Source organism: Ornithorhynchus anatinus, chromosome 13 (assembly GCF_004115215.2).
Source record: "Ornithorhynchus anatinus isolate Pmale09 chromosome 13, mOrnAna1.pri.v4, whole genome shotgun sequence".
NCBI lineage: Eukaryota > Metazoa > Chordata > Mammalia > Monotremata > Ornithorhynchidae > Ornithorhynchus > Ornithorhynchus anatinus.
In genome coordinates, this window is record NC_041740.1 from 8,859,233 (window position 1) to 8,875,340 (window position 16,108).

Below are 16,108 nucleotides of genomic sequence, written 5' to 3' on the forward strand. Positions count from 1 at the left end.
TTGCTTTTCCTCCTTCTAATAACTATAGCAACAGATAGAATGAAATTGGGTATTTTTCACTGCTTACATAACAGGTGCAATCATAAATATGCATAGACAATATGAAGATATAGTTTATAATCTATGATTTATGCTTGAACAATTTGTACAGCTTCCATCAGGCATAAAGCATTTTTTCCAAAGAAATCCAATTTGTAAATTCCCTAACACACATCTCAGCTTAGGTTTCATTTCTTTAAAAAAGGCAGGGGCTCTTGATCCTCAGAATTAATTTTTGGCAACTTTAATGCCAGAGACCCATTTTTTTCCCATCAGCCAAGGATGGCCTCACCACTTGCCTGCTGTTATGACCTTTGATAAGTCAGTTAACTTACCTGTGTCTCAGTTTCCTCTTCTGCAAATGGGTTTTAAATACCTGTTCTCCCTCCCCCATAGGGAGTGAACCCTATGTGGGATAAGGACCGGGTCTGATGGGAATATAGCATATCTACTCCAGCACTTAGTTCAGTGTTTGGCACCTAGTAAGTTCTTAATCAATACCACAGTTATTATGAATACTATATTATTAATAAAAGCCTTATTCACACTTCTCATTCTCCAGACTGTAAGGTCGTTGTGGGCAGGGTACATATCTACCAACTCTGTTATACTGTACTCTCTCTAGTGCTTAATAGAGTGCTAGGCACACAGTTAGTTCTCAATAAATGATTGATCGATTTTCATTCCAATAGCAGTACTGCTGCATGGTTCCTACCCAGAAGGGGCAGGAGAGTGGCCTAGAGCAATGTACCCTACGTCATCATCATCATCAACAGTATTTATTGAGCACTTATGGTACGCAGTACTTACTGTACTAAACGCTTGGGAAAGTACCATTCAGTAGAGTTGGTAGACATGTTTCCAGCCCACGGCCAGCTACATATAACACCAATAGATTCTCACTGGGTAAACAGCTTCTGGTAGGGAGTAATCAGGGGAGCTGGAGGAGTCTAGCCAGGATGGAAGACATAGGAGCTATATCGTAAGAAGTATGCGAAAGCGATCGTCTAACTATATTTTTTGTAATTATGAGTAAGCATTAAAGAATTTTAATGGGACTAAATAGATATTAACAACCAGACAGGAAGCTACAATCCTGATAATTTCATTAAAATGATTAGTGATGAAAAAAAATTACATCCTGCTCACTACTGCAAGGGATCAGACTTTCAGAAATTCATATTCAAGTAAATGCCATCATTTTTTACTTTGTTTGGTAGTTTGACTACTAAATAACTAAGGCAAATGTCAATAAAGGGATGGGAACCTTTAAATAAGACTCAAGTACAGAGAAAAATAATCGTAAAACTTATTTTTGAGAATAATTTTAAGATCGTCCCCAATTTCCTTTCTTATGGGTTGTCTAATCAATCCAGGCTTCAAGTGGGAGGGCACAAAACTCTGTAGTTACGGTAGGTAACAGGCTTAATTTAGGATAAACACTGGTGGGCACTGCTAAAATCTGCGCTGAAAACCCCCAATCCTACATCTCTTATTGCTACTTGGTCAATATCTAGTTCTCTGGAGCATTATACATAGTCACTGCAATTATTCTCCTCTGTGGGTAGACTAGTAGTAGTGACCCAGAATTAGATGAAGTGTTAAAGCAGCTATTAGAAGTGCAGTTGCCCTGAGTATCTAGATGCAAAGTTTCTATAAATGCCAAGACCGGATAGGACTTGGTTATGATAATGTTCAAGAGACCACCAAATTCATGGTTCAGTAGCTGACTATTGCACCAGAATGAGTAAATCTCCTTAGTTGGCATCTATTGGCTAATTTTCCAGGACCAAGATGGCTTTGGCCCCTCTCAGGGTCATAGGTGGAGAGTTTCCAGAACTCTACCAATCTCTGCTACGGAAGGGAGAGTCAAGCAGAGGCCTACCCATTCCATTCCTAGCTTGGGCAGTGGCTAGCAAGTGGAAGGCAATCTGCTACAAGTCAAACTCACCCGTGCTGGGCAGCAGCGGCACGGGAGAGAGTCGAGAGCAGACTTGAGTTTACAGCACAGAAGGCAGCACCGGTAAAGCACTTCTGTATTTTTACCAAGAAAACTCTATGGATACACTACCAGAATGACTGCAGATGTAGAGCGGGGAGTTCTGGGAGAGATGTGTCCGTGGTGTCGCTATGGGTCGGAAACGACTCGACGGCATAAGACAAGATGGGTTTTACCCAGGACCAATTTAAGGGGCAAAGAGGATAGTAGCGCCCGGCCCCATTATCAGGCTCCAGCCCTCTCTGAGAATGACAGGGCCTCTGCATCAACATAGCAGGTATTCAGTGCAAGCCCTTATTTCACGGACCCGAGACAGGGAGGGAAGAGAGAAACCGAAGGCCACTTCTGCAACTCCTTCTAAAACGTCCTCCAGGGTGGTGTTGGATCCTAGAACCGCTACCTCTCAGGCTCAATCTGTGGCAGGCTGCACCTCCAACCCAGAGCGTGAAATGCCAAATTTGCCCAGAGCTCCCTAGCTGCTAGTGCCAGTGACCCAGCCTCTCACCATCTTGATCTACAAGATAATTTCCTTATGTGCTAACTGAGGTCAGATCAACTCCCAAGTGAATGGGTAGAATTACATTCAGAGACAGCTTGAAGGGCTCTGGGGACCCTTTCCAAACATGCAACCGCCTTAAACACTATTTCCTAGTCGGTCTGCGTGAGATTTCTAGCAACTCAGTGGTTCGAATTTTTGCCCTGTCCCACTGCCTGAAAATTGTTCTAAGCGATGATGTAAAACTGCAGTGTGGAAAATTGGCTACCCTGGAGGCAAACAATAGAGAAAGCATGCTCCCCTGAAGTCAAGAAAATGGGGTAAATGATTGCAATGCAACTAAAGTGCAGGATTATCCCACAAACTGGACCCCTGAAGGGTGACCCACTAAAACATTGCTTTAGGAGGAAACCTGGCTGTAATGTAAATCAAAGAGTTTCTCCCTCCTCCTCCACCCCCTCCCATTACAGAACCGCTCCAAGATAATGCCATCTGCTTCGTGCTACATGGTCCTGTGAGCAGAAGCCGAATAATAACAGTAAAAATAACAATAACTGTGGTACTTGTTAAATGCTTACTATGTGCCAAGCACTGTGCATACAGATCATCAGGTCCCACACAAGGCTCACAGTCTAAATAGGAGGAAGAACAGGGACTGAATCCCCATTTTACAGATGAAGGAACTGAGGCACAGAAAAGTTAAGTGACTTGCCCCAAGTCACACAGCAGGCATGTAGCAGAGATGGGATTAGAACCCAGGTCCTCTGACTCTCAGACCCATGCTCTTATGACACACTAAGCCACTCTGCTTCTTCTTGACTACTTTCTACCAGGCACAGATTCCTCCTGGACCCCAACTTGCATGTTTGTTGATACTTAAGTGCATCCACACAGGTGTTGAGTCAACATGTTAGAAAATTAAACTTCTCTGCTTGGACAGATTGTAGGGGAACAAAACAAAAATAATGTTATCACTATGTTCTTGACTCTGTTAAATTAGGGATTATTCTGATCTAAACTGCTGCAATGTTTACAGGTGGAGTAGGGAAGTTCAAGTGGCAGTGAAAACCAGTTGAAAGAGATGAATCAATCAATCAGTGGTATTTATTGAGGGCTTACTGTATGCAGAGCAGTGTGCTGCGAGCCTGGAAGAGTATGACACAACAGAGTTGGTAGACATGTTTCCTGCCCACCAGGAACTTACAATCTGGAGGAACTAACAAGGAAACAGAAGTAAAAATAGCCACAAACACGCCCAAAATGTCCATTTGATACCTTTTTGTTTCCACTCGGTAGAAGTAGCAGGAGACTAGGTGTACTACAATACCAAGGTACAGTGTAAGCTTGTTGCAGTTAAGGAAACAAAGTAATCATTCGAACACTCAGTGAGAAACGGAAAAGCAAAACCTACAGAGTTTATCCATGAACATTTTACAAAACAATAAATAACAATAAGAAACCTTAAACCCTAAGTCTAACTTGAAACACAAGCCCTGTGGTTCTCAGATTACAGTGACAAGAGAAAAGTGACTATCTGGACTTGCTTATAACACCAGAAAATATTAATATAATATTTACTTCCTGCACCCCTGTAATACCTCATTATCTAAAGTACATTCATAACTAAGTTTCTGTCTAAGCATTTAACTGAAGTTATCATTTTTGTAACCTTCAGAAAGTTGCATTATTTTAAGCCTCTCAAGGTCTTTTCAAAAAATGCAACTGCCTGGTTCGTGTATTTTAATAGGTGTTACATATCACAGAACTCACAGAATAGTGATCCACTAAAATCCCCATCATAAACAAAGGGTTTTTAAATCCCACTAATGGAACCCAGAAAGCTTTGACTAATAATAATAACAATGATGGTATTTGTTAAGCACTTACTATGTGCCAAGCACTGTTCTAAGCACTGGGGTAGATTCATTCATTCATTCCATCGTATTTATTGAGCGCTTATTGTGTGCAGAGCACTGTACTAAGCGCTTGGAAAGTACAATTCAGAAAGAAAGAGAGGCACAGAGACAAACCCTACCCAAAAATGGGCTCGCAGTCTAGAAGGTAATGAGGTTGTCCCACATGGGGCTTACAGACTTAATTCCCATTTTACAGATGCGGTAACTGAGGCACAGAGAAGTTAAGTGACTTGCCCAAAGCCACACAGCTAAGTGGTGAAGCCGGGATTAGAACCCACAACCTCCGACTCCCAGGCCCAGGCTCCTTCCATTAAGCCACTCTGCTTCTCTAACTTCTACTCCACTCCACTGATAGGCAGCCAAGCTCATGCCGAGTATGGCTTCTAATCTTCAAGAGGAAAAAAAATAAGATCTTGTCTGAGAAACCAAAAATAATTTAGATTCTGATACGAACATCCATAACCAAGCTGGAAATTTTACAGCTGCCTTGTTGCTCAGATAACTGGAAAATTTGGCCCAGAACCTGGGCCAAGGCAAACAGATGCCTGGCTACCTGTCGGAAGTGCTCGTATTTTACGGCTGGCATGGTGGGCCTGGACCAACCTGTCAGTGAACTCCAAGTGGCCGGAGCCCAGGACTCTGCCAATTAAATGGAGGCCCACCAATGGGTCAACCTGCCGTGAGAGCCGGGGAATACGCTCCCGGCTCCAGCGCTGCCAGCTGAAGGACTGTGCCCAGACCAATGCCAAGCTGCCCCTAGTATTACTGCACTCCTGCAGCTGACTGACAAGATACGGTGCCGCTGCTGGAGCGTACTGTCTAGGTCACAGAGTCAGACTTCCACAAGGTCAGGTAGTTTTCCTGTTGAGCTTGAAGTCTGCCCGTTGAAGGAAGTTTTGAATCCTGCCCATAAATATATCACACCTCTAAAGCATTCCATAACACATACTGGTCAGAGAGCATTCCTAGAGTCCAAACAGATATCTTGGAGAGCGGTTTTGGACAAGAGAGTCACGGGAGCTCCCTAAGGAAAAATATCACTGAGCCATATAGGGTGACCACCAGGCACAACTGTAGGGAATTTGCTAAAATACATTAGGTCAAACCTCATGAAACATTTGGAAAGCCAAATTTTTTCCTTCTATTATTTTTCTCCCAGCATGGTCTGTTACCACTAAAAGATGAGTTCAAAAACAACAGTTAATCCTACATTTGCTGCTTTGAAGTGAAGTTCTGTTTAAATTGTCGCACGAAATACAAATATAATAGTGAGCTTTAATTTAGCCATATTTTGAAGAAGATCTAAATTCGGTAATGCAGAGGGAAGGGAAATCATCTGGAACAAATAGTAGTAAACAGATATAAAAATACCACTATATCAAGCTCATTGAGGGTGGAGAACGTGTCTGTTATACTGTACACATCCAGGCGCTTAACACGGTGCTCAGCACATAAGTGCTCAATTGATTGACAGTTTTTCTCAACCAGGACGGTGCACTTGAGATCAACCTTCCTTCAAAACAAAAAATTGAACTTACATTATTGTAAACACCATTGTGTAGCAATACAATAGCTGCATGGGATCATTTTACTAGTTAGGCTGTACCCAATCTCTAACATCCCCCATTACACTGTCCCACCTTATAAAATGAGATTTTAATTTTAAGCTCACACAGAAAATAAGATTTCAAAGTGGTTACAAGGGATCACTTACATTCCTATCAGAAGCATTACTCAGTCATAGAAATAATAATAATGCTAACTGTTAAGTGCTTTCTATGTACCAGGCACTGTACTGGGTGAAAATTCACCTCCTCCAGGAGACCTTCCCAGACTAAGTCCCCCTTTTCCTCTGCTCCTCCTCCCCTCCCTATCGCCCCAACTCACTCCCTCTGCTCTACCCCCACCTCTCCCAACAGCACTTGTATATATGTACAGATTGATTATTCTATTTACTTTATTAGTGATGTGTATATATCTATACTTCTATTTATTTATATTGATGCTACTGATGCCTGTTTACTTGTTTAGATGTCTGTCTCTCCCCTTCTAGACTGTGAGCCCATTGTTTGGTAGGGATTGCCTCTGTTGCTGAATTGTACATTCCAAGCACTTAGTACGGTGCTCTGCACACACTAAGCGCTCAGTAAATATGACTGAATGAACGAATACACGTTCATTAGGTTGGACACAGTCCTGTCCCACATAGGGCTCACAGACTTAGGCCCCACTTTACAGATGAGGTAAAGAGGCACAGAGAAGTGACTTGCCTAAGGTCACACAGCAGACAAGTGGCGGAGCTGGGATTAGAACTCAGGCCCATGATCCTTCCACTAGACCATGCTGCTTCCTTTTCACCTTCACGGGGAGGAATAGAAAACTTTAACTTTTGTTAGAAAATGAGGAAGCTATTGGAGGAAAAGAGGAAAGCAAGGCTGACTTGCATACATTTTCCCTGTCATGACTATGTCAAAATATATGGCCCAAATTCAACAGCTATAAGAGATAAGCAGTCATTCGGGAAAGAAATAAATACCTGGCCATAAAAGTAAAATATCATTAAGCTAGTACATCTGCAATGTAAAACCAAGCACTTCATAATTCTACAATAAGCAAATTTCATAAAGAACTTTGAAACTACAAGTGAAATTATAAGCAGAAGACAAAGATTAGAATTAAATGCAATCTCTATTTTCAAAAAAAAGAAGTGAACTAGGTGTTTGTATCACAAGGAGAGAAATCCAGCCCAAGAGAATCAATCTGACAGTTTTCACCAATGGCACCCACTAGGTGCAGCAGATCAGATCTCTCCTTTGCCCTGATCTCCTGATGAATTATGACACCTTGGCCCCTGAGGTAGCACTGATGTTGGCTCTAGAGTGAACCCTGCCAGGCTTAGTATGAGACCTGCCTTCGGAGGTCTACTGGGAATGGAGCCTCTGCTGTAAATTCCTGACCCCAGAGAATGGGGTTGGAATCTTTTTCACAAAAAAGAGTCATGTAAACTATTTTCTGACTTGTCCCTCAGCCAGTGATTTAAATACAACCAGCCACCGGCACGAACCCTTCCAACCAACCATCAATCACAGAATCCACACCATCTCTCTATAATGGGTGTTTTGTGTCTTTTTTGATTTATACACCTAGTCGCAATTATCTAGAAGATAAAGAACTACCTGTTGGGGCACTCTGCACCCCACACAAGCCAGCAGAGTTTACAAATCTGAATGTCCAAATGCAAAGGGGATTAATCCTGCCTCTCAAAAGGAATTGCACTTTTCTTAAGCTTAAAAATGACTAACATTCACCTATTCTACCTGGTGATACAGGTTTATTACATTAACATTCCCATTGGAAACCTGGGCCACGGAAGGGGCCAGTGTGAGCTTCAAAGGACAGGTCTTTTGTATCTAAGCCAAGGAGTCCAGAACAGAATGCATATTAGCACAAGTTTTCACTTTCATAGAAAGTAAACACACACTACAGGAGCTCTACGAACATACACCAGAATACAACTTGTCGTCTCTGGGCTAAACTAAAAATGATCCAGGCACCGCTGACCTGGCCTGAAAATTCAAAAGCAAAAGTAGGAGGGTATGGAGCATATGCATACACACGCATATACATGCATACACACACATACACACACCCACATCTGGCTGACCCAGCTGTACTCTCCTAAACACTTAGCACACAGTAAGCACTCAATCAATACCACTCATTGATTGACTGCACCCAAAACGACTACACCCCTGCTCCGCCGAGCTACTTTCACTGAAGTTTTCAAAATACACCACAAACCCCTACTGACCAGTTGCTACGGTCAAGTTTGCAGATGGGTGTCACAAAATAAATAAGTACCGATTGCAAAAGTTGAATTTACATCTACCCTTTGAATCCCAGTTTCACTGAGCTTTCCTTTTCGAGAGACAACCGAATTTCTGCTGACCTGCTCCTACTCTCCCTTTACAATAAACTACTAAAATCATCCTCAGGAACATATTATTATGAGGACTTTCTATAGAAGTAGACTCCATTCCTATGATAGAACTATATTCTGGGGCTAACCTGCAGTTATCAGAAGACCCATAACTGTGTCAATTATATCTAAATATTGAGGGATGCTCTTTAAAGAAGTGACCTGATTTTCGAAATACAGCAAAGAGATTCTTCAAGATGCCCTTTCAAAGCATGCCCATACTCCATCCCAAAACCCTCTTTGGCTTCTGCCCTCTTGACTGGAATGAAAGACTGCACCCCGTGTGGTCGCTGATCCTTGCTATTAATCGCCTCACTGGACCTTTTGCCAACATGCCAAAGATCAACATCTGCCTCCCAATTCTTCCTCCTTCCCAATCAGATTTCACACTTATCTGAGAAAACTGTACACTGGACTCCACTGAGGAACACAATGGGGTGACTGGAAGTAATTTATCTGCCATGTCAGAGGTGTCAAGGCTTTTCTTTGGCGGGCTTATACTTGGAACAACTGTCACCCAAGGAACCTAACTGGTCTGCCAGTTTCAATAATGACACGATTGGAAAAAAAAAATGATTACAGAGTATCATCTAGATTAAGATTCCTAAAATTTAACTCGACCTTATAGGCTCAACATTTTGCTTAAAGACAAGGACTTTTCTTAGGATTCATTAGATTCGATAACTGAGGCACTTGTTAGGTGTTTACTAGGTAGCAGACACTCTATTAAACGCTGAGGGAGATACAAGATAATCAAGGTAGACCCAATCCCTGTCCCACCTGCGGTTCCCAATCTAAGTAAGAAGGAGAACGGAAGCAACATAGCCTAATGGATAGAGCATCGGTCCGGGAGTCCGAAGGACCTGAGTTTCAATCCCAGCTCTGCCACTTGACTGCTGTGTGACCTTGGACAAGTAGCTTAACTTCTCTCTGTTTCAATTACCTCATCTGTAAAAATGGGATTAAGACTGTGATCCCCATGGACTGTGTCCAATCTGATTAATTTGTCTCTCTCTCAGTACTCAGTACAGTACATAGTAAGTGCTTAACAAATACCCTTAAAAAAAGCCAATGGGTATTGAATCCACATCTGCCAGACATGGAAACTGATGCGCAGAGAGGTTAAGTAACTTGCCCAAGGTCACAGCAACAGGCAGGGGATGAAGCTGGAATCAGGACCCCAATCTTCTGACTCCCACTTTCCAGTAAGCCAGGCTACTTCTATCACAAGCCACGCCCACAACCTAATACAATAACATTTGTCAAAGACACTAGGTAGGTTATCAGAGTGCAGCCCAGGAAGTACATACTAGACGAACAAGAACAAGACTTTTCCTATTCCTATACGGGAATCGGAGCATCATTAATCAGCTTTACAGATTTCTTCCCAGACTTGAGAGCAGGCCAGATCCTTCCTAAATTTCAATGGACACCTGAGAGTATTTTGGAACGTGAGCCTTTGATTGAGTGCTTTTATTTTGACTGGGAGGCTTTGTTTCCTCAAACTAAAGGCAGCATGAATCAGCAGAGTCTAAACATCAACTAGCAAACATCTCCACGTCCTGTAAACACACGCATGAAGGAGAGAGAGGATTGAAATCTTGCAGAAAAGTTGGAGAAAATGGGATATGTCCATTCCTTCATCCTGGCAGGCTCACTGATGTGGTCTGGGTGAGCTCTCTTCCAGTCCGCCCCAAGAATATGAAGAGACCAAGGCCCCTGGCTCCAAACCAAAGAATACATCCAGACATGATGCTTTTAGGCTCCGCAGGAGAGCCTGCCAGCTACATCTCCCCATAGAAAGCTCATGTATTTTGCTGACAACATTGTTCTACTGTACAAGGAAGCCCTTGCTTTCCTCAACAAAAGGCAAACGCTTGAAGCCCTGTGTAGTAACCGACAATGTCGAGAAAGGACGAGGGGCTGGACAGAATAGGGAAATACGCTCAAGTCCTCTATCCAGGAGGCTAAGCTCTGACGGGTGCCAACCAGCGACCCAATAAATCCCAATTCTACCACTGCATACGACAGCCCTGACAGACACTCCACAGCCAATTAAAGGCAAGCTGGGATTTTACACCATCCTCAAAAGGCTCTTCTTTTGGAAAAAAAAAAAAAAGAAACAAAACCAAAAAACAGTAATTCTGTTTCTGTCATCTACTTGGAAGGGAAAGAATAAGCAAGATGATAGACAGGCTTTACTGCCTTCAAGTGGAACATTTTCTCCTGATCATTTACTTCACGCCTTCCAATGCAGCACTAGTCACTCCTCAATTAATTTTGCATTACCTGACATTTCTTTGAAAATATGGAATCAAATTTAAGCTACACCTTACTGCTACTTTTGGCTGATGTGCAAATTTCAAAGCAATAAAATTGTACACATTCCCAAATTAAGCACACTCACACGCACAAGATTAATAGCAGTCCTTTTTTGTCAGACACTTGAGAAAATTGATGCGTCGGGAAATTTTTAAGGGCTACTTGGCCTCCCCGCTCCCCACAGCATCAATTCCTTAGTTAGCTGCTTCCAAGCTAAATCTACACCTATACATCTTCCTTTGAATTCAAAGATGCTACTTACTAATGGAGCCGCTGCTATTTCCAGGAGTGGGTGTGGCTGGAAAGACTGACCCATGACCACACTCCTCCAAGTTTTGTTCTTCCTCACTCCTCAAAACTAGGCCTGGCCTCTATCAGTATACTGAGGAAAATACTGGAATTGGCTTTTAAGCACAACCAGGCCCACCTCATTCTCAATGCAGTTGTAGCGCGAAAGCCTATTTGACCTGATTCAAAAATCCACAGAGAAACACACACACACTCTCTCTCTCTCAGAGCCCACAAAGTTTACAGCTGAGCCCAACCTTCCCTTCAGCTGGTTTTGCTCCCTTAGTAGGCAGGGCTGTTAGGAGTGCCTGCAGAAGTATCAGATAATTCCATGTTCCTGGAGTGACCTCAAGATAACACAGCTGGATGCCAACAAAGCAAGTTACCATGGAGCAACAGCTTCCAAAGGGACAATTTGCAGCAGATCGGCATAAACAATGTCACAGTCCTGTTCTCCAAAAAGCACAACTGAACGGGTTCTTGGAAGGAGGGCAATATGAATGGATATGTTAAATCAGATCCAATCTTGCCACATTCAAATTGTTTAACTCTCTCCTGGCACAGACGGAGCCATGGAACTACCCTCACCCACATTATGTTTGGTGAATAAAATCACTAAAGGTCATGCTCTCCTTGAGAGATCCCGGGCATGCAATCGCTCTGAGTATTGGAAACTGAGAGGGCTGAGTGAAGGAGAAAGGAGGACCAAGTAGAAAATGAACACTGTATAGACTTTTTTTTAAAAAAAAAGTCTTCACTCTCCCCATAATAATAATACTAATAATCACGGTATTTGTTAAGCACTTAAATATATGCCAGGAACTGTACTAAGCGCCAGGGTGGATACGAGCAGATGGGGTTAGAGACAGTCCCTGTCCTAAGTGTCACAGTCTCAATCCCCATTTTACAGATGAGGGAACTGAGGTCCAGAGGAGTGAGGTGACTTGTTCAAGATCACCCAGCAGACAAGCGGCAGAGCCGGGATTAGAACTCATGACCTTCTGATTTCCAGGCCCTTGCACTACCCGCTACACCATGTTGCTTCTCATGCCATGATTCCTTAACAGTCCAGCTGGACTCCAAATACTAATCCTGGGTACACCATCACTTATTTGCAAAAAGGAGTAGATTTCTTGAGAAAAGTGTAGGTGAGACAGTGCCTAGATTTTCTGAATATTCTTGTGATCGCCTTCACTTCCCATATTGGAGCAGGGTACACAGTAGTCACAGGGGCATCTACAAATATTCAAAATATTGACTATTCAGAACACTACTCAATAATTATAAGAAACGTCTCCTCTTCTAAAGTGGAAGCCGGTAGCTGCAGAAGGCAAAAATCGAAGGGGGGAAAATAGCGATTCGGAGTAATTCACCTTCCGAGAATACAGTTAATGAAAATTCACCATAAGTCCGTAAATTAGTCCTACATTTCCCATAGCTTATTCTTCTCTTCACCCTGAAAGTGTTAAAAAGAAAATACAATGTCAACATCAGCTCCTCCCCCGCTGATGAAATTGGCATGAGTGAATTCACTTTCTGGCTGGAAGCCCTGGTGAAACCGTTAGAAAAAATAAATAAATAAGTAAGTTCGGTACCCTGAGCTGCTCCAATAGCAAACTGGGGACAAGCTGAACAAATTTTCCTCATTGCTGTCATCTACTGACATCCTAGGGGTGGGTTAACTGTGAGATAATACATCTTTTTCTCCCCAGTTACCCCTCCTGAGCTTTCATAGTAAAACAGAGGAGACAACGCGAACGCAGCCGAACCCTGTCCAAAAAACTCGGGACAATTTCAAGTCCACGACCTCAAAGCCCCGCAAGCAAAGACAGCACGCCTGAGGACAATCAGGCCACCTTATTACCTGAGCGAACTGACCCAAATTTGAAGATAATATTAAGCGAAGAGCTACTCACGAATGAGAGGCGTGGGAAGCAAAGCATCACAAGAATTCCCCCTCTAGTTTATAGTAAAGGTCCACAACGGTTATGATGCAGAACCTTTATTACGGCAACGTTTCCAAAGGAGGAATCGCTCTACCAAGAATAAAGCAGTCTGACCACATCCATTCAGTTGAAATATACTAGAGTTGGACAAGTTATTCCTCCCCCCGCAAGAAAGAGATTTGGCATTAAAGAAGCCGCCCTCGGCCATTCGGGTTTTGGGGTGTTTTTTCGGCTACGAAAATCAGAGACTTTGGCCCGATGACTCCTGCTACCTTTTCCAATCGCAGCCGAGTGCAGATTTCGCTCCAGTAGTATTTTCCTGGCAGGACGAAAGTCCCAGCCGGCCCAACCCTAAAGATTTTTCCATCTTCCTCAATCCAACATGCAAACGGTGGACGAGCCAACGGAGCTGGAGAAGCCCCTTCTTCCATCTCCTCTGCACCGTGGCGGGGGCAGCAAGGAGCGGGGCAAATCACAACCCGAACCCCTTCCCCAAAGAAAGAAAAGACACTTAGAAGGTAGAGTAAGGGAAGGGTGGGAGGGAAGGGGCACAGATTTCCTACCCAGGGAGGATCAGGATCGCTGCCAACCACCCACCCCCCCAAAACCCAGGCCTGGGCCGCAGATCCCATCCCAGCGATGCTAATTCTCAGTTAGGGCCACCGACATGGGAGATTCTTGGTGCTTTTTTTCAATTATTATTATTTTTCCCAATTTCTCCTCCTCTTGACAGCCGGCCAGTCCTCCGCACCGGACCCGGGGCGACCCCCCCAAGCCCCCCAAAACCCCAAAGCGGGCTGAGCCTCCAAGGTGCCAAGCGAGGGCCGCCCCTGGCATGGAAGATGGCACTCCTGGAGGGGGGGGGGGCACGAGATGCCCGGGCACCAGGGGCCCGGGATGAGCCCGGGGGGGTGGGGGGAGGGTGCATTTTTTAGGGGGGGGGGAGGGGATAGGGAGGGGGGGCTCGTTACCTTCCGACAGCTCCAGCTCCAGCTCGGCCAGCCGGGCTCTCACCTCCAGGGGCAGAGACATGCTCTCCAGGCTGCGGTCCGCCATTCTCGCCTAGGAGAATTCTCCAACCCCCTCCACCCCCTTTTCCCTCTTTGTTTGCAAGAGATTTTTTTTTTTTTTTGATGCAGTCCTGGCGCCGTCTTAGCGGGGCACGGGAGAGGAGGTGGAGGAGGTGGACGTCGACGACCAAGAGTGCTCAGCGGAGGGGATGATGTGGAGGAGGAGGAGGAAATGCAGGGATTTTTTTTTTTTTTCCTCCCTCCTTCTTGTCGTCTCGCCCCCCGCCCGGCCCCGCCGCTCTCCTCCCGTGCAGCTTCCCTTAGTGCAGCCGCGCCATGTCTGCGGGTGCGGGGTCGGGGGTGCGGGGTCGGGGGTGCGGGGTCTCTCTCTCTCTCCTGCCCCTCCCCCCCCCGTGGGGGGGGCCGATCGCAGGTGACTTGCACGAGCCCCCTGCCCTTCCCCTCCCCCACCCCCCCTGCACGGGGCGGGGGCGGGAGCGCTGCGGGCGGAGGTGCTGCAGCTGCGGCGGCCGCTCTGCTTCCCGCCCGCTGCTCGGACCTCCTCCGGGCTGCGGCGGCGGCGGCGAACGAGAGCTGCTGCTGCTGCTGCTGCTGCTGCTGCTGCTGCTGCTGCTGCTGCTGCTGCTGCTGCTGCTGCTGCTGCTGCTGCTGCTGCTCCCGCGGTCGCCCCGGGGAGAGCGCGGCTGTCACGGTCACGTGACTCGGAGGGGACGCGCGCGCGACTCCGTGCCTTCACCGGGAGGGAGCCTGCGGGCGCGTGGGGCTGAGCGCGGGCGGGGGGGGGGGGGGGCGCGCGCGCGGGCCGGGGGGGGGCTGCGGGGGCGTGTGATTGTGAGCGCGCGCGCGTGGCGGGGGAGGGGGCTGGGAGCGCGGGCGCGTGTGTGTAGCTGTGAACGCGCGCGTGGCGGGGGAGGAGCTGTAAGCGCGGGCGCGTCTGGCTGTGAGCGCGCGTGGCGGGTCTGTGTGTGACCGAGCGCGGGCCTGGGGGCGGATGTGAACGCGCGTGCCCGTGTGGATGTGAGAGCGCGCGCGCGTGTGTGTGGCTGTGAAGGCGCGCGGGGCGGGGGCGGAGCTGGGAGCGCGGGCGCGTGTGGCTGGGAGCGCGCGCGGCGGGTCTGTGTGTGGCTGGGAGCGCGCGGGCGCGCGCGCGTCCTTGCCTGTAAGGGGTCGCGCGGTCCCTAGGGGGCGCCCGCGAGTACCAAGCCGCCACCGCCGCCGCCGCCGTCGTCGTCCCGGCCGGGCCAGAGAGGCCGGAGACCCAGAGACGGGGGGAGAGACACGGGGCGGACGGGGAGACGGAGGCAGGCCCACAGGCGCCTAGATAAGATGAGTTGGGGTATGGTTAGCGCTTGCTGGGTGTCAGGTACTGTACTAAGCGCCCCGGGGGGAACCAGCCAATGGGGGTGGGCGCAGTCCCTGTCCCGCTGGGGACTTCCGCTCACCAGCGCGGTGCCACCCGATGGCAAGGTGGTCCTCCTCCTCCTCCTCCTCCTCCTCCTCCTCCTCCTCACCCTGGTTCTCCTTGGCCTCCTCATCCTGGCCTTCACATCCTCCTCATTTTCTTCATCCTGGTCCTGGTCCTCCTCCTCCTTGCCTCCTCTTTGTCATCCTCATCCTGATCCTCTCATCCTCCTCATCCTGGGCCTCCTCCTCATCCTCCTCCTTGTCCTCATCCTCATCATCCTTGCCTCCTCCACATCATCCTCATCCTGATCCTCTCGTCCTCCTCCTCATCCTTGCTCTCCTCCACCTCCTCGTCCTCCTCCTTGTCCTCATCCTCCTCCTCCTCCTGGCCCCGGTCCTCATCCTGGCCTCCTCCTCATCATCCTCATCCTCTCATCCTCCTCCTCATCCTTGTCCTCCTCCTCCTCCTCATCCTTGTCCTCCTCCTCCACCTCTTCATCCTTCTTGTCCTCATCCTCCTCTTCCTCCTGGTCCTCTTCATCCTTGCTTCCTCCTCATCATCTTCCTCATCCTGGTCCTCTCATCCTCCTCCTCATCCTTGTGCTCCTCCTCCTCATCCTTGCCTCCTCCTCATCCTTGCCTCCTCTCATCATCTTCCTCATCCTGGTCCTCTCATCCTCCTCGTCCT

At 46.9% G+C, this 16,108-nt stretch overlaps 1 protein-coding gene and 1 non-coding gene across 5 annotated transcripts in view; one reads left to right on the plus strand and one right to left on the minus strand.

Moving 5' to 3' along the window:
• Positions 1 to 14,332, minus strand: part of DIP2C (disco interacting protein 2 homolog C) — a 391,162-nt gene extending 376,830 nt beyond the window's left edge. For 3 of the 4 annotated variants that reach the window (XM_029077686.2, XM_007667846.4, XM_016227461.3), the window contains exon 1: positions 13,957 to 14,332. In XM_029077686.2, coding sequence (XP_028933519.1) covers positions 13,957 to 14,041 — 85 coding nt within the window. In that variant the 5' untranslated portion in view covers positions 14,042 to 14,332. The remainder of the gene's footprint in view (positions 1 to 13,956) is intronic. The other variant, XM_001509827.5, reaches the window with a different exon arrangement.
• Positions 1,844 to 1,981, plus strand: LOC114816340. The gene has a single exon (XR_003764103.1). It is a non-coding gene; the product is annotated as a small nucleolar RNA SNORA7 (small nucleolar RNA).
• Positions 14,333 to 16,108: the final 1,776 nt, after the last annotated feature.